At 52.3% G+C, this 22,425-nt stretch overlaps 2 protein-coding genes across 11 annotated transcripts in view; both read left to right on the forward strand.

Annotated features, from left to right (window-relative positions):
• The first annotated feature begins 426 nt into the window (after positions 1-426).
• Positions 427-14,349, forward strand: FYTTD1 (forty-two-three domain containing 1). Of its 2 annotated transcripts, none has more exons than XM_075570931.1 (9): positions 427-783; positions 4,594-4,716; positions 6,323-6,456; positions 7,497-7,603; positions 7,830-7,935; positions 8,701-8,774; positions 9,399-9,473; positions 11,439-11,559; positions 11,986-14,349. In XM_075570931.1, the coding sequence occupies exons 1-9, from the start codon at positions 726-728 to the stop codon at positions 12,079-12,081; spliced, it is 894 nt and encodes a 297-aa protein (XP_075427046.1). In that variant the 5' UTR covers positions 427-725; the 3' UTR covers positions 12,082-14,349. The 2 variants fall into 2 exon arrangements, with proteins under 2 accessions (XP_075427046.1, XP_075427047.1); XM_075570932.1 differs by having other exon boundaries at positions 432-783; positions 7,830-7,926.
• Positions 14,350-19,880: 5,531 nt separating this feature from the next.
• The window catches only part of LRCH3 (leucine rich repeats and calponin homology domain containing 3), a 77,038-nt gene continuing 74,493 nt past the window's right edge, over positions 19,881-22,425 (forward strand). For 5 of the 9 annotated variants that reach the window (XM_075570933.1, XM_075570936.1, XM_075570934.1 and 2 more), the window contains exon 1: positions 19,881-20,189. In XM_075570933.1, coding sequence (XP_075427048.1) covers positions 19,916-20,189 — 274 coding nt within the window. In that variant the 5' untranslated portion in view covers positions 19,881-19,915. The remainder of the gene's footprint in view (positions 20,190-22,425) is intronic. The other 4 variants (XM_075570939.1, XM_075570940.1, XM_075570937.1 and 1 more) reach the window with 2 other exon arrangements.

Genomic DNA, 22,425 nt, shown 5'->3' on the forward strand with positions numbered 1-22,425 from the left:
TCGCGGACCCGCCCCCTGCCGGCCGCACAGCAGAGACACAGGGGCGGCCTCTCGGACCCACAGCAGAGACACAGGGGCGGCCTCTCGGACCCGCCCCCTGCCGGCCGCACAGCAGAGACACAGGGGCGGCCTCTCGGACCCGCCCCCTGCCGGCCGCACAGCAGACACAGGGGCGGCCTATCGGACCCGCCCCCTGCCGGCCGCACAGCAGACACAGGGGCGGCCTATCGGACCCGCCCCCTGCCGGCCGCACAGCAGACACAGGGGCGGCCTATCGGACCCGCCCCCTGCCGGCCGCACAGCAGAGATACAGGGGCGGCCTCTCGGACCCGCCCCCTGCCGGCCGCACAGCAGAGACACAGGGGCGGCCTCTCGGACCCGCCCCCTGCCGGCCGCACAGCAGACACAGGGGCGGCCTATCGGACCCGCCCCCTGCCGGCCGCACAGCACAGAGACACATGGCCGGCCCGGACCCGCCCCCTGGAAGGCCCAGCGCTGACGCACACCTGCTTGCCTCCTCAAAGATGTCCGCCGCGTCCTTCCACCTCCCGACGCACGACGCATTGTGACGTAGACGGGGCGCCGGACAGCGGAACTGGGCCTAGTTACGGGCCGGCGGGGAGTGTGAGGCGAGCGCGGTAGCTGCGGAGTGACCGGGACCGGGCAGCGAAGAGCGGTACGGTGAGGGACCTGGGAGGAGGTCCGGGGGACAGGCGGAGGCCGCGATGGTGCCGCACAGAACCAGCACCTCCGAGCACATGGATAAGATCGACATGTCCCTGGGTGAGAGGCCGGGGGAAGGGAGGAGGGGGGTGTATACAGGGCCGGGGGAAGGGAGGAGGGGGTGTATACAGGGCCGGGGGAAGGGAGGAGGGGGTGTATACAGGGCCGGGGGAAGGGAGGAGGGGGTGTATACAGGGCCGGGGGGAGGGGGTGTATACAGGGCCGGGGGAAGGGAGGAGGGGGTGTATACAGGGCAGGGAGGAGGGGGGTGTATACAGGGCCGGGGGGAGGGGGTGTATACAGGGCCGGGGGGGAGGGGGTGTATACAGGGCCGGGGGGAGGGGGTGTATACAGGGCCGGGGGGAGGGGGTGTATACAGGGAAGGGGGGAGGGGGTGTATACAGGGAAGGGGGGAGGGGGTGTATACAGGTAAGGGAGGAGGGGGTGTATACAGGGCCGGGGGAGGGGGGTGTATACAGGGCCGGGGGGAGGGGTGTATACAGGGCCGGGGGGAGGGGTGTATACAGGGCCGGGGGAAGGGAGGAGGGGGTGTATACAGGGCCGGGGGAAGGGAGGAGGGGGTGTATACAGGGAAGGGAGGAGGGGGTGTATACAGGGCCGGGGGAAGGGAGGAGCGGGTGTATACAGGGCCGGGGGAGGGGGTGTATACAGGGCCGGGGGGAAGGGAGGAGGGGGTGTATATAGGGCCGGGGGAAGGGAGGAGGGGGTGTATACAGGGAGGGGGGTGTAGACAGGGCCGGGGGAGGGGGGGTGTATACACGGCTGGGGGAAGGGAGGAGGGGGTGTATACAGGGCCGGCGGAAGGGAGGAGGGGGTGTATACAGGGCCGGGGGAAGGGAGGAGGGGGTACATAGAGGGCAGGGGGAAGGGAGGAGGGGGTGTATAGAGGGCCGGGGGAAGGGAGGAGGGGGTGTATACAGGGCCGGGGGAAGGGAGGAGGGGGTGTATACAGGGCCGGTGGAAGGGAGGAGGGGGTGTATACGGGGAAGGGAGGAGGGGGTGTATACAGGGACGGGTGGAGATGGTGTATACAGGGCCGGGGGAAGGGAGGAGGGGGTGTATACAGGGCCGGGAGGAGGGGGTGTATACAGGGCCGGGAGGAGGGGGTGTATAGAGGGCCGGGGGAAGGGAGGAGGGGGTGTATAGAGGGCCGGGGGAAGGGAGGAGGGGGTGTATACAGGGCCGGGGGAAGGGAGGAGGGGGTGTATACAGGGCCGGGAGGAGGGGGTGTATACAGGGCCGGGAGGAGGGGGTGTATACAGGGCCGGGGGAAGGGAGGAGGGGGTGTATACAGGGCCGGGGAAAGGAAGAGGGGGTGTATACAGGGCCGGGGAAAGGGAGGAGGGGGTGTATACAAGGCCGGGAGGAGGGGGTGTATACAGGGCCGGGGGAAGGGAGGAGGGGGTGTATACAGGGAGGGGGTGTAGACAGGGCCGGGGGAGGGGGGTGTATACACGGCTGGGGGAAGGGAGGAGGGGGTGTATACAGGGCCGGCGGAAGGGAGGAGGGGGTGTATACAGGGCCGGGGGAAGGGAGGAGGGGGTACATAGAGGGCAGGGGGAAGGGAGGAGGGGGTGTATAGAGGGCCGGGGGAAGGGAGGAGGGGGTGTATACAGGGCCGGGGGAAGGGAGGAGGGGGTGTATACAGGGCCGGTGGAAGGGAGGAGGGGGTGTATACGGGGAAGGGAGGAGGGGGTGTATACAGGGACGGGTGGAGATGGTGTATACAGGGCCGGGGGAAGGGAGGAGGGGGTGTATACAGGGCCGGGAGGAGGGGGTGTATACAGGGCCGGGAGGAGGGGGTGTATAGAGGGCCAGGGGAAGGGAGGAGGGGGTGTATAGAGGGCCGGGGGAAGGGAGGAGGGGGTGTATACAGGGCCGGGGGAAGGGAGGAGGGGGTGTATACAGGGCCGGGAGGAGGGGGTGTATACAGGGCCGGGAGGAGGGGGTGTATACAGGGCCGGGGGAAGGGAGGAGGGGGTGTATACAGGGCCGGGGAAAGGAAGAGGGGGTGTATACAGGGCCGGGGAAAGGGAGGAGGGGGTGTATACAAGGCCGGGAGGAGGGGGTGTATACAGGGCCGGGGGAAGGGAGGAGGGGGTGTATACAGGACCGGGAGGAGGGGGTGTATACAGGGCCGGGAGGAGGGGGTGTATACAGGGCCGGGAGGAGGGGGTGTATACAGGGCCGGGAGGAGGGGGTGTATACAGGGCCGGGAGGAGGGGGTGTATACAGGGCCGGGAGGAGGGGGTGTATACAGGGCCGGGAGGAGGGGGTGTATACAGGGCCGGGAGGAGGGGGTGTATACAGGGCCGGGAGGAGGGGGTGTATACAGGGCCGGGAGGAGGGGGTGTATACAGGGCCGGGAGGAGGGGGTGTATACAGGGCCGGGAGGAGGGGGTGTATACAGGGCCGGGAGGAGGGGGTGTATACAGGGCCGGGAGGAGGGGGTGTATACAGGGCCGGGAGGAGGGGGTGTATACAGGGCCGGGAGGAGGGGGTGTATACAGGGCCGGGAGGAGGGGGTGTATACAGGGCCGGGAGGAGGGGGTGTATACAGGGCCGGGTGGAGGGGGTGTATACAGGGCCGGGGAAAGGGTGGAGGGGGTGTATACAGGGCCGGGGAAAGGGTGGAGGGGGTGTATACAGGGCCGGGGAAAGGGTGGAGGGGGTGTATACAGGGCCGGGGAAAGGGAGGAGGGGGTGTATACAGGGCCGGGGAAGGGAGGAGGGGGTGTATACAGGGCCGGGAGGAGGGGGTGTATACAGGGCAGGGGGAAGGGAGGAGGGGGTGTGTACAGGGCCGGGGGAAGGGAGGAGGGGGTGTATACAGGGCCGGGTGAAGGGAGTAGGGGGTGTATTCAGGGCCGGGGGAAGGGAGGAGGGGGTGTATACAGGGCCGGGGGAAATTGGAGGGGGGTGTATACAGGGTCGGGGGAAATTGGAGGGGGGGGGTGCAATTGGAGGGGGGTGCATAAGGAGATGTGAGCAATGGGGGGATGCATAAGGTGTGGGCAGTTGCATAAGGAGGTCTGATGGAGTATAAGGGTGTGGGAAATTGGGGGGGGGGGGTGCATAAGGAGGTATGGGAAGTATAAGAAGGTGTGGGCAATTGGGAACGGACAGAGTATAGGCTACGCTTATAGTAAGCGCGACCGAGCTGCAAAAATGTTTGAAGCCATTGAAATTTGATTTTGGGAGAGACAGTCGCCACGTGGCCGTCTCTACACCAATCACAGAGCGCCAACTGCACTCTGCTCGCCCCCTTCGTGACATCACTGGCCTTGTCACCAGCGACGTCGCTCCAAACCTAAGTGCAACTTTCACCAATGGCGATGGGTGACGTCGCCGGCACTATAAACGCGGCCTTAAGTATTGGGGGGTAACAGAGGTATGAGGAGTATAAGAAGGTGTGAGCAATTGTGTGTGTGGCGGGGGGGGATAGAGTATATGGAGATATGCGGGGGCTATAAAGAGATGATGGGGAGGTACAGTATGGGGAATATAAGGAGGTTGGAGCAATTGAGATATGGGGGGGGGGAGAAGCTATAAAGAGATGTGTTCCGGCAATCTGTGTTCCGGCAATCTGTGTCCCTGACAAATTCCCGGGGATTGCGCTTGTTCAATGTTTCTCATATTTCACGACGTTTCAGCTTGTTTCATTTTGTGCCAAATGTTTAGTCCGCTCTGGCTTCTGTTTGGGTGGGAAATGATGGCTGATTAACCCTTATAGTGCAGTGCCTTGCTATGCATTGCAGCTTGTGTGGGTGTGACCCTGTGTTTGATGTGCATTTTATTACCCGTGCACTTTCCTGCTGAGTGTTGTAATGAGTCTTGTTCTCTTTGCAGATGACATCATCAAATTGAACAAGCAGGAGCAAAATAAAGAGCTGTTCAATGGGAGATCGCAGAGCAATCCATTCCAGCAATTCCGGAGCGGCTGGGGTGGGTGGGGATTTCAGCGGCATCCAGGTATTTCATAAGCAGAACCTCTGTGTTTGTACGTGCTCAGCGTCATCGCTTTGTATGTCCTGCAACTGATCTCACAGCCGTGACGTCCCACACAGTGCTCTGTGGTGGTTGCTCTGCTGTAACCTTCTGCTTGTGGAACTTGGTTGTCAGGGTGTAGTACAACTGTGTGAATACTGATTGGGCTGCTTAGTTTCTTAAGTGTGTATTAAAGAGCTCATGTTAAATATCAAGAACAAAGTGTTCTTGTGTTCTTGTGTTCTTGTGTTCTTGTCATCTTACGGCCGTGTCCATAGTGCAGGCTATGGGGCTAGCTACGTAGCTCGCGCTGGAACAAACACTAGGACGCCAGTGCATAGTACTAGCGCGTGCACATGCACTACAGGGAGAGCGGCGCTTCGCAATACAAACAAGTTTGTATTTGCAGCGTGACTCCAGAGGAGCGCGGAAGCTAGCGCGTTCTTCCTTCGACGCTTCCTAAGTCAGAGGTTCTCAAGACATTTTCACCCACCAGGTCAGGTTTTCAGGATATCCCTGCTTCAGCATAAGTGGTGCAGTCGAAGACTGAGCCACCTGTGCTGAAGACCTGCTGCTAGCTCTTGAGGACTGGAGTTGAGAGCCCTTGTCTTAAGTGATGGTTCTGCGCACTTAACCGATATTAAGTTGGAGGGCATGTGTCCTTGGGCCTTGGACAAGTACAGTGGTCACAATACTGCATTTCATACTCTCTGATTTCCCGCCCCTAAATGCTACTCTGTAAGGACTTGCTTTGGCTTGGTCGCACTTTTAGCTTTCTGCCAGTAGAAGGTGCTGCTGATGGTTGCTCCTCTGTTTAGAAGAGGCATGGTAAGAGTTTTGTCCCAATCTGAAGTCTGATTCCTACTCCTAATGCATCCTATTCAGGAGGAATTCAATAAACCGGGCTAAACAGCCTCATAGTCTGAGTTAGTGGCAGAAACACTGGCACATGGCAGCAGGGAAAAGAAACCCAGACCCCAAGCAAAGCAGAAATCGTGTAAACTACAATAAATTAATTCATCTTTAATAAAGAAATATTGTGGGCCAGGCATTTAGACCAGTCCCCTAGTTGATATTCCAGGCCCGTTCCTACTCGTTTCATGATCAGTATGGAGTATGTGATAACTTCTCCCAGGTGTGCAAGCTAGTGCCTTAGTATGTTGATATTGTTCCTGACATTTATAGCACTTTCCAGTCGTTTAAAAAAAATGTTTTTTCATTGTGTATATTCTCGTTTGCACGTACATTTCTACTTGTACTATATAGAATGTCTTGTTGGGACTCTGTCCCCCCGAAAAAGTCTGATATTGCAGTATTCCATGATCCAGGCAGAGCAATCCTCCGATAAAATGTCCCGGTTCTGCCGCTCCGGATCTGGGTTTATTTGTTCTGTCTGTCTGTTTCCGATATCTCATTTTGTGTAAATCTTCTTTGTGATACCCGGGGCACATGTTTATCGCTGGCTGCATGTTACATGTATGGAGGCAAAATGAGCCCACAACTGAAGTGGACAATGAATTATGATTTTTAAAGCCGTTTGTCCTCCTAAGCCTGCAGAAGTTGGAATATATTTTCGTTCTGTTCGTTAAAGGTGCTGGAGGGAACATCAGAACAATGGGAATGAAGAGACGTCCATATGGGGTTAAAACAGGCCTCGCAGCGTGGAAGATGGGAGCGTCTTGGAAGGGTATCAGCCCCTTGAACCGCCCTCCCCTCAGTGAGTGGGTAAGATGGCAGCACTTTAATACTTGCTGAAAGCCTCTGCTGTTCTCTGCAGACCAAACATGGCCAACTCCAGTCCTCAAGAGCCACCAACAGGAAGGGTTTTTAGGATATCCCTGCTTCAGCACAGGTGTTGGTGCAGTCTACTACCGAGCCACCTGTGCTGAATCTGGGATCTCCTGAAGACCTGGCCTGGTGGTAGCCTTTGAAGTTGTCCATCCCTGCTGTAGACGGAAGAATAATACACGTTGCAATGCTGTGGAGACAGAAACACACCACTTCATGTTTTTCCCACAGTTACAAGAAGTTTCTTTCAGTAAAGCCTGAGACGCAACCAACATTAAAAGGAAAAATCCCCCGGGTGGATTCCTGAAATAACATAAAACCAGCAATTCCCAAGTGACTTTTATTCTGTACAAAAAGTATTGAAATAGCTGAACTTCCCAATTCACCAACAAAGTTCATTGTGTCTTTACTAATGATAACTACATTTGTCTCCAGAGTGAGTAATGATTGCAGTTTAACTCCTTAAAACCCGTTTTTTACTGTGAGTTCTGGGCTTTTCTCTTTGTTCCAGTGTTCCATACTCTCGTAAACCCAAATCTTAAAACATACTTGTGTAACCAACCCTAGCACCCGATTGGGACGCCAAGCTGTGTTTCCCCCTCCCCCCCCGAGCTGGTTTGTTATGGAAGCAGGTTCGGTATAGTGTATGGTGAGCTGCCATGCTGCCTCTTACAGGCCTTGTTTACCTTTTGTGATGAACAGTTATGTTTCTGTGTCTGCTCATGTCCAACAATCTGGAGATTTGCTGATGTGATGCATCAAAATCTGTATCTCTGTCCGTTGTCATTTCTTAGCATCCATTTCTGCCAGCTCTGAGGTGGCTTTTAATCTTCCTGACTAATAATGTACGTATAAGGAGCTCCATGAATAGCCTGCTTGGATGTGTCACTTCCCACATAAACAGACAAAATAACATTGCCATGTGTCAAAGCCGAGTGTTCTGTGCATTTAATGTCCGTTTTGTCCATCTTTATAAGAACTCGCCGCGCCAGCAAGCAGGATTCAGGAAGAGGATGAACCTTCCCAGGCTTCCAGATTTTGGGAGAAAATCTGTACCGCCCCTGCAGAGATATTACTTTAGGAGGTGAGATTCTTTAACTGGAAAGTCAAACTCCTTTCACGACGTTAGAAGCCTGTAATGCCTTGCCAGGCCGTGTGTATCTTTTCAGCTTTCAAAGCTGAGAGGCCAACCACGCTGGCGGGGAAGGGGTTAAGAGACGTTCGTCTGACTTCAGAGAAACATTAGTGTTTCCTGACACACACACACAAGTCCCCGTGTTACTGAATGTACGTTATTTTGTTTGTTACAGTAACTATGTCCAAGCAAATGCTTCTAGAAGTGGATTCAGAATGAACCAGCAGAGAGAAACCCGACAAGCCACATTCCTTCTCAGGCGGGGCCTGAAGGTAAACGGCGTGAGTGAGCGCGGAGACCCCTAACTGAGCATTTGTTTAGCACGGACCCCTCCGTACAGACCATGGCATGTTACTGTAAATGTGGAGAAAACAAGAACTTGGGGGAACTTTGTGTAATGAGATCCTTGCAGGAGGTTACATCTTTCAGGAAACAGCCCGCCCAAAAAGTGACCCGGCGATACGCCTAGGTGGCAGCCATCTTTAATGTATTATGTCATTTACAACACTCGGATATATCCGAATCTGAAGCGCATTGAGATGTATTGCTAACCGCTCTGAATCTGAAATGGCCCGATTTAAAAAAAAAAAAAAAATTTTTGTCTTTGGCGCCTCTTGTACTCTGACACAGAGGGAGAGGGTGACTTTGGGCTGTTCTACAAGAACTGGGACCTGCAGACTTGGTATTCAATCTCTGCGCCATGCAGCCTCCCTGCTACTTATAGTGGGTTATGTATTAAACTGCAGTAGTGCTGATTGAGGCACTATTGCATGGACGCACATATGAAGTTTAATCATCCTTTAGTGTCTTAAATTACATGACAAATCAGAGATGGCTGTCTCCTGCGTGCACCATCTACAACACCTGAATCAACAGTGATTTTACAAAATATTAGTATATCTTTTACACACGCACACATACGGGGGAAGGGGGGGTTGTTTATTTTGTGCTCATATTGCTGTTTTCGACGCAGTTGATATTTTGTAAACGCACTGGCACCCGTTTTGTGCTCTCGTCAGACTCCTTGATTTGTGATGTCCCTACAGGTTCAGACCTTGTTGGAAAGGGAGCTGGAAAGGGAGCAACATCTAGACTTTCCAGAGCTCAACAGAAATCACCCGTAAGTACCCTGCTGCATAGAACACTTTCTGCCATCGGAGGCCACTTCAGTTGGGAGAGCGTTCTCACGACTATCTGCCAGTGCTGCTGCCAGGTTGTGAACTAACCAAACTCGTTCCTGTCACAGGACACCTGCTCTGGTTTCCTGTGAGCTGGTGAATACATTTCAAGGTTGTCTTATTGACAGTCAAAGTCCTACACAATCTGGGTCATATATAGATAGATGGATATCTATCTCCTGGTTACCTATACTCCCAAACTCTCACCTTGTTCTGCAAAGGAAGGTCTGTAACAGTTCCCAGAACCTGACTTCCGTGGGGGTCTGAGCCGTTAGCTGTGCTGCTCCTGCTCTCTGGAAATCTTGGCATAGTATGGTCTTAGAGGCCCCAACCCCTACCTTTAAAAACAGGCTGACCAATCTGTTGACCCAGTCATTCACTGCATGCACCATCACTAGGCCTGTATTTAATGCTGAACTTGGATTTGGTTTCTTCTAAAATTGGAAATATATATCTATCTAAATGAAAGTCCTGTTGTAATTGAAATGACGTGTGTCCGTGTCCGGTTTTTCATGACCTTGTATAACCTGGACAGGCGACTTGTTTGTTCCCTTTCGTGTTTTTAGGTGGAGGACGTCTATGACCAGCGTCGGAAACCTGACCGTCTCCATCGATAATCCTTCTGCCATAACATTGCCCAGGTACAGGAGCGGGTTCTCGCTTTGTTTTATATGGTAGCACATCTTGTGATTGGTTTTAGAACACACAACTGGAATTGACCCCTGCAAAGAGGGGGCTCTTAAAGGAACTGGGTCACCCCCCCCCCTATCCCAGGACAGAGGGTCCCCAGAGCAGAACTGTTAATTGTGGTTCCAGGGACCCCCAACTCCTGAGATGCAACCCGAGAAGGGAAGGTGTCGCCATTGTTCTGATTAATTATATTGTATGTCTTTATTTATATAGCGCCATTAATGTACATAGCGCTTCACAGCAGTAATACACGTGGTAATCAAATAAATAACAGATCATGGGAATAAGTGCTTTAGACATTAAGGAAGAGGAGTCCCTGCCCCGAGGAGCTTACAGTCTAATTGGTAGGTAGGGAGAACGTACAGAGACAGTAGGAGGGAGTTCTGGTAAGTGTGTCTGCAGGGGGCCAAGCTTTATGTATCATGTGTTCAGAATATCCACAGTGCTATTCATATGCTTCTTTAAGCAAGTGGGTCTTAAGGTGGGTCTTAAAGGTGGATAGAGTGTGTGTTAGTCGGGTACTGAGGGGAAGGGTATTCCAGAGGTGTGGGGCAGTCAGTGAAAAAGGTTTAAGGCGGGAGAGGGCTTTAGATACAAAGGGGGTAGAAAGAAGACATCCTTGAGAAGAACGCAAGAGTCGGGATGGTGCATAGCGAGAAATTAGGGCTGAGATGTAAGGAGGGGAAGAAGAGTGTAAAGCTTTAAAAGTGAGGAGAAGAATGGAGTGTGAGATGCGGGATTTGATTGGAAGCCAGGAGAGGGATTTCATGAGGGGAGATGCTGAGACAGATCTCGGAAAGAGTAGAGTGATTCTGGTAGCAGCGTTTAGGATAGATTGTAGGGGAGACGGGTGAGAGGCAGGAAGGCCGGACAGCAGGAGGTTACAGTAATCAAGACGGGAGAGAATGAGGGCCTGAGTCAGAGTTTTAGCAGTCGAGCAACAGAGGAAAGGGCGTATCTTTGTTATATTGCGGAGGAAAAAGCGACAGGTTTTAGAAATGTTTTGAATGTGAGGGGCGAATGTGAGAGAGGAGTCGAGTGTGACCCCTAGGCAGCGTGCTTGGGCTACTGGGTGAATGATCGTAGTTCCAACAGTAATGTGGAAGGAGGTAGTAGGGCCAGGTTTGGGAGGAAGTATGAGGAGCTCTGTTTTAGCCATGTTGAGTTTAAGGCGTCGGAGGGCCATCCAGGATGATATAGCAGAGAGACATTCAGAAACTTTGGTTTGTACAGCAGGTGTAAGGTCAGGTGTTGAAAAGTATATTTGTGTGTCGTCAGCATAGAGGTGATAATTAAACCCAAAAGATGTTATTAGGTCACCTAGAGAGAGTGTGTACAGAGAAAAGAGAAGAGGTCCCAGGACAGAGCCCTGGGGTACCCCCACAGAGAGATCAATAGAGGAGGAGGAGGTGTTAGCAGAAGAGACACTGAAAGTACGATGGGAGAGGTAGGATGAGATCCAGGATAGAGCTTTGTTCCGAATACCAAGAGTATGGAGAATGTGAAGGAGAAGAGGGTGGTCCACGGTGTCAAATGCTGCAGAGAGGTCGAGTAATATGAGCAGAGTGTAATGACCTCTGTCTTTGGCAGCGTGGAGGTCGTCAGTTATTTTAGTGAGGGCTGTTTCCGTGGAGTGAGCAGTGCGGAAGCCAGATTGTAGAGGGTCTAGGAGAAAATAGGTGTTGAGAAAATGGAGCAAGCGAGAGAATACAAGACGTTCAAGGAGTTTAGATGCAAAAGGCAGGAGGGAGACAGGTCCCTCACGTCCCCTACGTCACGTGGCCCAATAGGAAGTCATGACGAATGCCGTTGTGACTTTCTTTTGGCATGTGTAACGTGGGCAGTACAAACTCCCGTTTTTGTTTCCTTTGGAGAGAGCCTTCCTCCTCCTCACTTTTACTGCTTCTTGTCCATAGCTCTTTGGGACCCAGACTGCCTCGTCCCCCACTCCCCTTCCTAACGAACAAGGAGGGCTCAGAACCCAAAATCCCCAAAGGAGTTCCTCTCGAGTTTGACATAAACAGCGTGGCAAAACAGGTAAATATGGCCACTTATTCTGCCGACGTTTCCCTGTCCCCCAGGCTGCCCCGTATTACAGATAAATAACCTTATGCCACGTTCGATCCTATTATTTGAATTGGGATTGTGATGTTTGCATATTTTGATACCTGTAGGATGTTGTATCTCCTTGTTTGTGTAGTGTGATTTAGTTGGGGTTCCCATATAGCTGTATTTTCCCGGGCTTTTTGATTGAAGATCGCCGTCCGGGAGGAACTTTTTAAATAACTAAAAACGTCCAGGAACGCCGACCGCGCCTGTATGAACGATTCACGGTCAACTTCTGGTGTCTCTTTTGAATACGGACTTATGGTAACCCCAATTTATCCCACGGGGTGCTTCTCATTTGTGTACGTTCCCTGACATCTTCCCACGTGTGAAACTGTTTTTTTTAAATCTATTTAGACCGGAATCACGTTGAACGAACGCTTCAAGATCCTGAAGGAGCAGAGATTGTCCCAGCCTCTCGTCAAAGGCAGCAGATTTGTCACGGTGGGCTGAGCCCGCCGCCCTCCTGGGGCTGTTTGTGTTTCCGTTCCCTTTTTGCTTTTCACTTTGACTTTTTACCAATTGCGGGAAGACCAAGACGCGGCGTCTACGCACGGGCTGCAGCTCCTCAAACCCCCGTTTCTTTGAGAGCTGAAGTGGAAAACTTTTTGTATCGTTTTTACTGTGAAATAGACATAAAAGGACCATTTATCCTGGGAAAGTGATACGAGAATCGGAGTTAAGTTGGTAAAGGCACCGTTCTGTACAAAGCCTTCTCGATAGAGCTTGAAAGTACCTTTATATGAACACCGAGTACATGGTCACAATATTTTTTATTTTGCTGGATATATGATAGGTAAGGTCCCCGTTATATTAAAAGCCCATAAAAGACTAATGTGTTATTTTTGCCGTTCTTTCTTGTACAGTTTTATTGTACAATTTGATTTATGCGTTAAACTCCCCTACGCCACTCGGGGAGAGAGCTCTGGGGCTAGTCCTGTTAAACCTCTCTTTGCTATAAATGGAGAGTTTAATCTAGTGATGCGCTGAGAGGAACGCCGTGACTGGGTGGCGGGAGCCCGCGCACCGCTGTAAGGGGTTTCGCCAGCTACCGAGAGACGGAAAACCTTTGCGAAATTAGCTCAAATAAGTAGCATTAATTAGAGCCGCTGCAATAAATATTTGGGCAGATTTTGTATAAGCGCCTAATAATGGCCATGATTAGCCAATCTTGATTAGCTCTGCTTCCCTATTCGTGCTAAGGATATCTCGCTGTTTGGCGCTAATTGCGACATCCTTGACTCCCTTTGTGGGAATAAATCCTCCCCGCGCCTCGCATAGGATGTTTGAGGTCGTCATACAAGGTGTTGGTCTTTAGAGGTGATCCATGATTTGGGGTTTATGGGATCAGCGTCCTAGCCGTGTAGAGAGAACCTAGTTGTAAAATGGCTCAGCGCTGTTTTTTTATTTTTTATAAATTATATAAAGTAAATTGCACCCACAGTGCAATGTATTGCTCATCCCAACAGCAGTGAAAGAGTTAAGACAGTTTTAGGACCAGTAAAAAGTCATTTAACTGCCGATTTTGTCTCATTGATATCTGTACTCTAAGTCTGAATCTTAGCAATGCTTTCCCAATCCCTTTGCGCTGGGAACAGGCCAGGCGCGTCCAATCTGTCTCGCTGGGTGACATCTTGTTTTTTAACACTAGGTAACCTGGTTTTAATCCACGGCATTAAACGTTATTTACTTTATATTTTAAAATAAACTGTTCAACACTGTTGGGTGTTCCCCTTTGTGTCTGCATTAACTCTTTCACTGCACTGTGGTCGTGTGCAATTCTTATTTATTGCCACGTTTGCGCATATGTTCCCTATATGGATAAGTAGCCAACGACCCTGGCACAACTGGCTAGCAAACTCTTTCCCATTGAATGTCTCTAACCCAAGCGTTGGGCAACTCCAGTCCTCAATAGCTACCAAAAGCTCAGGTTTTCAGGATATCCCTGCTTCAGTCTTTGATTTGAGCCACCTGTGCTGAAGCTGGAATATCCTGAAGGCCTGACCTGTTGGTGGCTTTTGAGGACTGCAGTTGCCCACTCCTACTCTATCCCCTTTGTTATTTTGATGCTCTTTTCCTTGGTAGCGCAAGACTGAACACCCCCCGCCCCCCCCCCCCCCCCCCCAATCCACGCGGCATTTATCATGTGGAATCTTATATTTAAATCAGAGACTTTTTGTTTAAATCAAAAGCTGTGTTAACCCCCATCTCGGGATCATGGGATCTGTCTTGCTGCGGATGTTTGGTTAACATCCGTTAGGTTACACACCTGAACAGGTGCTTGTGGGGGCAGAGACCTGTAATATGCAGGTTAACGAGATTGCAGACATGTCTTTAGATCAGCCTCAGCACTCATTGTGTAAAACAAGGGTTTCAAGTCAGAAGTGCCCACCTCCTTTACGCAATATTAAAGTAAGTGTACAATGGGTGTATTTAAAAAAAAAAAGGCAGATTCTGTTAAAGGGAAATGCTGCGTCTCTGCAGCTTTCAATGTCAAAGCAAAGCGCAATAATGTGGCAGCGGGCGGTCATCGTAAGGAGACGCACCCAGTCTGGTTTCAATCAGGACGCTGATGTAGAGCGTTACAAGAGGAACATTTGTCAATGCAAACTATTCTTTGCATCATACGGCATTTTTTTTGGGGGGTATGTCTTAAGAAAGGTTTGAACTTATATCTGTCTGTTATAAGAGATTTGGTTTATAATAAAATGTTGTCAGTTTTCTGTGTTGTCTGTTTTATTGGCACGGGCTATTTGTAGGGGAACGTGTTGATTTTCCTTGGGGAGTAATGGGGATCTGAGCAGAGAGTTCATGCTGCAGAAATGAGTGGAGGGTCCGCATATGCATTATTAGATTTTACACATGCATTTTTATTTATTATCAACACGAACTTTTACAGTACAGCTGTTACAATGCAGGAATTTATACATTTTAGAGCACATAATTAGCCGGAGGGTCCTACACTACACATTAAATTGAGAACCTATTTCTATTTCAAGTCATTGTTGAAGCAGCCATCTGCAACACCTTCATTTGTGTTACATTACACTCCGGTTCAGGTAAGTGTATGTGACTTTATTTTTTTCATGTATATAAAAATACAACTAAGGGAAAATGAGCTTCCTTAAATAAGTAAATAAACATACAAAAGACCACGCACGAAAGGAGCTTATAGTGACGTATAATCTCTTCAATAACGTCAAGCATTTCGTAATTCCCTGTTGTTTTTCAAAACCTAATAACAGCGTTTTGTAACTTGCCTCGTACAGTCCGAGATGCCCCTTCTTTGGAAATATATAGAAACAGGCACAAGACCTGCCTACTTACCCTGGCATTTAATTAATGACCCACAACCTGTCTGGCATTTAATAACTACAGCACCGGCCCATCCTGTGTTTGTGTTTGGTTTTGTTTGTAACCTTAAATGTTTGTTTTTTTTCCTTTTTGGAACTGAAGCTTTGAGTCCCATTGGAACAAAAGCGCCATATAAATAAAGTGGTTATTAATATAAATGGAAAGAATGGTATCATTTTAGCCATTTGGAAAACAGAAAGTGAATCCCTGCGTTTCTCCCTTTGGGATCATTTTAGCCATTACATAGGGATTCTGCTTTTAGCCAAAAAAACAGCGCCGACTGATCATTCTGCACTTCCAGTTAAAACCAATAAGAAAATGGAAATCAAGCATAATTTCTTAATAGAATGAGTAAATCGACCACAGATAGGATATAAGGGAAACTCAAAGTATGGGGAATTTTTTAAAAAAACGTGCCTAGATAAACACTGAATTCAAACGTCATTTTTTCCCCCCCATTGTTAACATTGATAAACAGATTTTACAAATAAAATTAAACAAAAACCAGGGAAATAATTCAACACCGATTTCACACGAAAAATAAACCCGGAAAACCAGAATCTCTACCCGTAGAATAAAGACGTCATCCATAGCAATATATTTCTATGACAAACAGCCCTCACTTATAGAGAGATCCGTGAACCTGGCGATTCGCTTCTGCCGCAGTTCAGAGCAAATTTTCATAGTTTGTTAAACCTGGGAAAACTTCGTTAGAACTTTTCATACCATTACCATTTCATGGGGCGGCCATTTTGGTAATCGAGCATGCGCGATGTGCAGGAAGGCTACGCAGACACGGGACTACAAGTCCCAGAATCCCTAGAGGGAGGGACTGCAGCACATGGGACTACCAGCCAATGGGATGCGAGCAATAGGATATCCTCCGCGCCAGTGAGTCAGTCTGGGCGGAGGAGCCAAAGGAGAAGGTAGTGTCCAGGGAGCAGTGTTTCCTGGGCTAGGCCTTGCCCCTAGGCCCTGAGACCCCAGTAGTGGAGTGTTGCAGGGAAGGCTCCAGATAGTGACTCTTCCCCTTATTGTTATGTATGCACCGGTGACCGGACGGCCTGGGACAAGGTCACAGGACGCGGTGCCCTGCGGCCTGGGACAAGGTCACAGGACCCTGAGACATTGTGTGAGACCTCTGGCTGCAGCTCAGCCCACAAGGCGGATCAGGACCCTTAGGAGACAGGGGATTTGTGTTAGGGGCCCCACTGCATGGGACCCTCTCCAACTCTATGCCAGGTAGCACCTGGGTACTGGAGTACCCAGGCAGGTACCCAACATGCACCTACATCCACAGGGGCTAGCGCTACCTCACACTTGGGTGGGAATTGCTGGGACAGGACGCCAGGGGTATTGGTGCCACAGCACCCTCAGTACTTTGGGGGAACCACCACATGTCATTGGGTGTATACTGTGTATACAGTTATTACCGTTATTGTGTGTGTTTGTATGTGTATACAGTAAACCTGTTACATACATTGTGTGGTGTATTATTTATTACTGTATATCGGTTCCTGTGAGGGGGTTATCCCCCCAACGCTGGGATCCCTCATACGTGGAGGTGCTGCACTGCAAGGAGAAAGAGCTCACCCCAGGCTCCCAGAGGTGGAGGCGTAGGCCTCCTGTGAGCAAATAGGTACAGCAGCACGCATAGTTACCCGTGTAGTTCCCTTAGGCTTAGGGAAAGGGGGCTACATAGAAAAGCACTCACATGGTACGTGAGTGTTTGAAGCAGTGTGGTTATTAGGAGTGACCAACTCTATGTAGAATCCGGACACCATTGTAATGGCGAATATGGGGGATGACCCCCTAGGTATGCAGAGGCTACTACCCGGGCTGTGATTTATACCAGTCCGTAAGTCATGAAGAAAGACACCACTCTTCTAAGGATAATGATATAAAAGCTATATAAGCTTATCCGTACTAAAACAGGGTGGTGGGCTAGGAGGTATACTCCGGTAGAAGTACAGAAAGGTGCCACAAGGTAAGTCAATGTATCCGGTGTCCGTCGGCCTCACCTCCACCCTGTGTCCAACGATGTCGCAATTCAGCTGGTCAGTACTCACGGAATATGTATCAGTCTGCCTGTAACGCTGATGTGTGAGCAGCTTCAGTCCCGGCTGCTCGCGGTGTCGGCGTGCTCCAGCCGGAAGTGACGTTAGGAGAGGAAAAAACAGGTAACAGCGGTCACAGCTACTCCAACCAGCCAACGCATTGAAAAAATAAAAAACTTTATTGAATACAAACAGTGAACATCAGCAGCAGTGCTGCTGATGTTCACTGTTTGTATTCAATAAAGTTTTTTATTTTTTCAATGCGTTGGCTGCTTGGAGTAGCAGTGACCGCTGTTACCTGTTTTTTCCTACCCTTGTAATGGCGTTCCTCAGGATCAGATGAATGAATAGAAGGGACAAGGGGGAGGGAATCCCAAATGCAAATACAGAGAAGACACAAAAAGTGGTGCATATTGCTTTTATATGCAAATAAGGTAAGAGATAATAAACTCAGAAGCAAAGCAAAAAACAGGCGTTGGGAGCACCCAGGATCAGAATCTGGAAAGGCAAACAGCACTCCTTCCTCCACTGGTGGAGCCTCCATGAGGAAGCCCGACGGAGCGAAACGCGTAGGGTGGAGCCATACAGACGTTAGGAGGACTATCCAGTGACTGGAGGCCTTTCTGGAGAGATTCTGGCAGAGATTGGGTTAAACCTTCCCTGGTACCGTCACCTGGGTCGGCGCAGCAGAACCACCAGTGGAGGAAGGAGTGCTGTTTCCCTTTCCAGATTCTGACCCTGGACATACTCAGAAGGAACAATCAAGGGTCCAGGGGAATGACCAATTGTAGGCTTCTTTGATCTTCCCCCAGAGGACAACCATTTTGGGGCAAGTCCACCCCATGTGGAGGAAAAGCTATGCCCCCCATTTTTTTAAAGTTTGATCGAATTTTGAAAGTGACAGTAATCCGCATGAATCATGAATAAGCCCTGCACAGTGACTGTTTAATATTAAGCGAACTCGTTGCAAACTTGCGCATCAAAGTGAACTTTTTAGCCAAACTAAAAAGGGTGACATTTGAAAAGTTTGCACAAATATAACACCATAGCTACCAATAATAAGTGCCGAGTGTTTGACTCGCGATGCTACGCGGGCGGACGGAGTATAGTTACACTTAGGCCGCGCTTACTGTATAGTGACGGTGATGTCACGCTGCGGTCGCTGGAAAAATCAAATTGAGATGACTTCCAGCGATCGCGACCAAGCCGTCGCTCTGTCGCGCTTAATATAAGCGCACGCGACAGCAGCAGTGCATTTGTTTTGACGCTGGCACTATAAGCGTAGCCTTAAGGGTTTGATTCCTATTTCACTGCATAAAAACGATTTAAATACGCAGTCCCCCATACCCGTTCGCCCATTTTTATACAGGGTGCGGACCCCGCTGAGCTGACTCCTACCCCCTTAAGGCCAGGTCCCAGTAACTGCCACAGCGGACGACGCAGCGTGCGCTGTGCGTGTAAGCACCGCCCCTCAATGGGGAAGGGCCCAGTAGTCACCTTCCCGCTGAAGGTGCAGCCGCGCAGTACTGCAAAGTTTTTTACAACTCAATGAAATTGAGTTTAAACCTTGCGACGGAGGTGTGGCCACGCCCCCACCGGCGGTTCACCCAATGAGGGCGAACCAGCCACGTGACGTGATGGCCACATCCACGCAAATCCCCGACCACGCCCAATCCCGTCGCAAGCTCCCTCTCCTGGAGATTGCGGTTAGCGCTGTGCACGCGCCGCCTCCCCCCCCCCCGCAGGGCGCGCATGTCACAGTCATGACTGGGACCGCAGCCTTATTCCCCATTCCCGAGATACAATCCGGAGAAGATGACAGGTTTAAATCTCCCTCCCGGGGAATAAAAATGGCTGCTAAATCTCAAGCCAATAGGAAGCTGCAATGTCATTGATTGAAACGGAAAGGCACCCGGGGAAGCAAGATCTACCCTGGTACTTTACAGGAACAAATCCTCCCTAAGTCTCCTGGTTAGAAAGCGTATCGCACAGCAGATGCTAATGCCAATTATTGACTATGGAGACATAGTATATGGCTCGGCTCCTCAAACCCACCTTAGCAAACTTGACACCCTCTACAATTCAATTTGTCGTTTTGTTCTCCAATGCAACTACAACACACATCACTGCGAAATGCTCAAAGAACTAGATTGGTCATCACTAGAGTCTAGGCCCAAAGTTCACCTTTCCTGTGTTGCCTTCTTCAAATTCTTTCTGGGCAAACTACCCAGCTACCTGAACAAGCTCCTCACCCCTACCACATGCAGCACTTATCACCTGAGATCAGACTCCAAAAGACTGTTCATGGTCCTAAGGCTCAGCAAAGTATCCGGACGTTCCTTCCGTACACCCCAAAACTGGAACACCCTACCAGAGACTCTCACATGCACCACCAGCTTAAGTTCTTTCAAATCTAAGGCTGTCTCACACCTTAACCTGGTCTGTAACTGTTTCACTCGCCCATAATATATATTTTCTTTAACTGTGCACGCAATGTCTTGTATATAATATATACCCTGCTCATTTCTGTAACTGTATTTGTAACCATGTATTATTTGTTTTACTCTGTGCCCAGGACATACGTGAAAACGAGAGGTAACTCCCAATGTATTACTTCCTGGTAAAATATTTTATAAATAAATAAATAAATCTTTGCTGATCGATTAGGGGAAACCTCTAACGATGTTCCCCACCCCCACGCATGCGCACTGGCGGTCACCTGACACGCAGTACGGCCAATCCCAACCCCTGCGCATGGGTAGGGTGGTGCGCATGCGCACTGGCAGTCACCTGGCCCGCGTAGTACCGCCTCTCTCCGCCCCCTGGTTCCAGTTTGCGGTCTGCCTGGTCGCGCATGCGTAGTGTGCCGCGGAAGGATGGCGGCCGCGCCTGCGCAGTGCAGGGTTGGGCTCGGTGTGATGGCGGCCGCGGTGTTGGCCGAGGGTTCGGTCGGGGCCAGTTTCTGTGGGATTATTTATAACGGGCACGGGTCGGCGGGGTCAGGTCAGGGGCCCGCCGCGTGGAGCCGTTCCCTGGAGAGGGCGCTGGAGGAGGCGGCGGTGACCGGAGCCCTGAGCCTGAGCGGCAGGAAACTGCGGGACTTCCCCCGGAGCGCGGCCCGACAGGACCTGACTGACACCACGCAGGCCGGTGAGACCGGGGGTCCCGTACAGAGAGGGTGGGGGTCCCGTACAGAGAGGGTGGGGAGTCCCGTACAGAGAGGGTGGGGGGTCCCGTACAGAGAGGGTGGGGGGGTCCCGTACAGAGAGGGTGGGGGGGGGTCCCGTACAGAGAGGGTGGGGGGGGGGTCCCGTACAGAGAGGGTGGGGGGGGGGGTCCCGTACAGAGAGGGTGGGGGGGGGGGTCCCGTACAGAGAGGGTGGGGGGGGGGTCCCGTACAGAGAGGGTGGGGGGGGGGTCCCGTACAGAGAGGGTGGGGGGGGGGTCCCGTACAGAGAGGGTGGGGGGGGGGTCCCGTACAGAGAGGGTGGGGGGGGGTCCCGTACAGAGAGGGTGGGGGGGGGGTCCCGTACAGAGAGGGTGGGGGGGGGGTCCCGTACAGAGAGGGTGGGGGGGGGGTCCCGTACAGAGAGGGTGGGGGGGGGGTCCCGTACAGAGAGGGTGGGGGGGGGGTCCCGTACAGAGAGGGTGGGGGGGGGGTCCCGTACAGAGAGGGTGGGGGGGGGGTCCCGTACAGAGAGGGTGGGGGGGGGGTCCCGTACAGAGAGGGTGGGGGGGGGGTCCCGTACAGAGAGGGTGGGGGGGGGGTCCCGTACAGAGAGGGTGGGGGGGGGGTCCCGTACAGAGAGGGTGGGGGGGGGGTCCCGTACAGAGAGGGTGGGGGGGGGGGTCCCGTACAGAGAGGGTGGGGGGGGGGTCCCGTACAGAGAGGGTGGGGGGGGGGTCCCGTACAGAGAGGGTGGGGGGGGGGTCCCGTACAGAGAGGGTGGGGGGGGGGTCCCGTACAGAGAGGGTGGGGGGGGGGTCCCGTACAGAGAGGGTGGGGGGGGGTCCCGTACAGAGAGGGTGGGGGGGGTCCCGTACAGAGAGGGTGGGGGGGTCCCGTACAGAGACTGGGATATATCCCAGAGAGGGGGAGATGTCTCATACACAGCCCGGGGGTATGTCCCAGAGAGGGGGAGATGTCCCATACACAGCCCCGGGGGTATGTCCCAGAGAGGGGGAGATGTCCCATACACAGCCCCGGGGGTATGTCCCAGAGAGGGGGAGATGTCCCATACACAGCCACGGGGTATGTCCCAGAGAGGGGGGAGATGTCCCATATACAGCCCCGGGGTATGTCACAGAGAGGGGGAGATGTCCCATACACAGCCCCGGGGGTATGTCCCAGAGAGGGGGAGATGTCCCATACACAGCCCCGGGGTATGTCCCAGAGAGGGGGGAGATGTCCCATATACAGCCCCGGGGTATGTCACAGAGAGGGGGAGATGTCCCATACACAGCCCCGGGGGTATGTCCCAGAGAGGGGGGGAGATGCCCCATACACAGCCCCGGGGGTATGTCCCAGAGGAGGGGGGAGATGTCCCACACACAGCCCCGGGGTATGTCACAGAAGGGGGAGATGTCCCATACAAAGCCCCGGGGGTATGTCCCAGAGAGGGGGAGATGTCCCATACACAGCCCGGGGGTATGTCGCAGAGAGGGGGAGATGTTCCATACACAGCCCCGGGGGTATGTCACAGAGAGGGGGAGATGTCCCATACACAGCTCCGGGGTATGTCACAGAAGGGGGAGATGTCCCATACACAGCCCGGGGGTATGTCACAGAAGGGGGAGATGTCCCATACACAGCTCCGGGGTATGTCACAGAAGGGGGAGATGTCCCATACACAGCCCTGGGGGTATGTCCCAGAGAGGTGGGAGATGTCCCATACACAGCCCTGGGGGTATGTCCCAGAGAGGTGGGAGATGTCCCATACACAGCCCGGGGGTATGTCACAGAGTATGGGAGATGTCCCATACACAGCCCCGGGGTATGTCCCAGAGAGGGGGGAGATGTCCCATACACAGCCCGGGGGTATGTCACAGAGAGGGGGAGAGATGTCCCATACACAGCCCCGGGGTATGTCACAGAGAGGGGGAGATACCCCGGGGCTGTGTATGGGGCATGTCCCAGAGAGGGTGGAGATGTCCCACACACAGCCCCGGGGTATGTCACTGAGAGGGGGAGAGATGTCCCATACACAGCCCCGGGGGTATGTCCCAGAGAGGGGGAGATGTCCTATACAAAGCCCCGGGGTATGTCCCAGAGAGGGGGAGAGATGCCCCATACACAGCCCCGGGGGTATGTCCCAGAGAGGGGGAGATGTCTCATACACAGCCCTGGGGTATGTCCCAGAGAGGGGGAGATGCCCCATACACAGCC

The sequence above is a fragment of the Ascaphus truei genome, chromosome 14 (genome assembly GCF_040206685.1).
Source record: "Ascaphus truei isolate aAscTru1 chromosome 14, aAscTru1.hap1, whole genome shotgun sequence".
Lineage (NCBI taxonomy): Eukaryota > Metazoa > Chordata > Amphibia > Anura > Ascaphidae > Ascaphus > Ascaphus truei.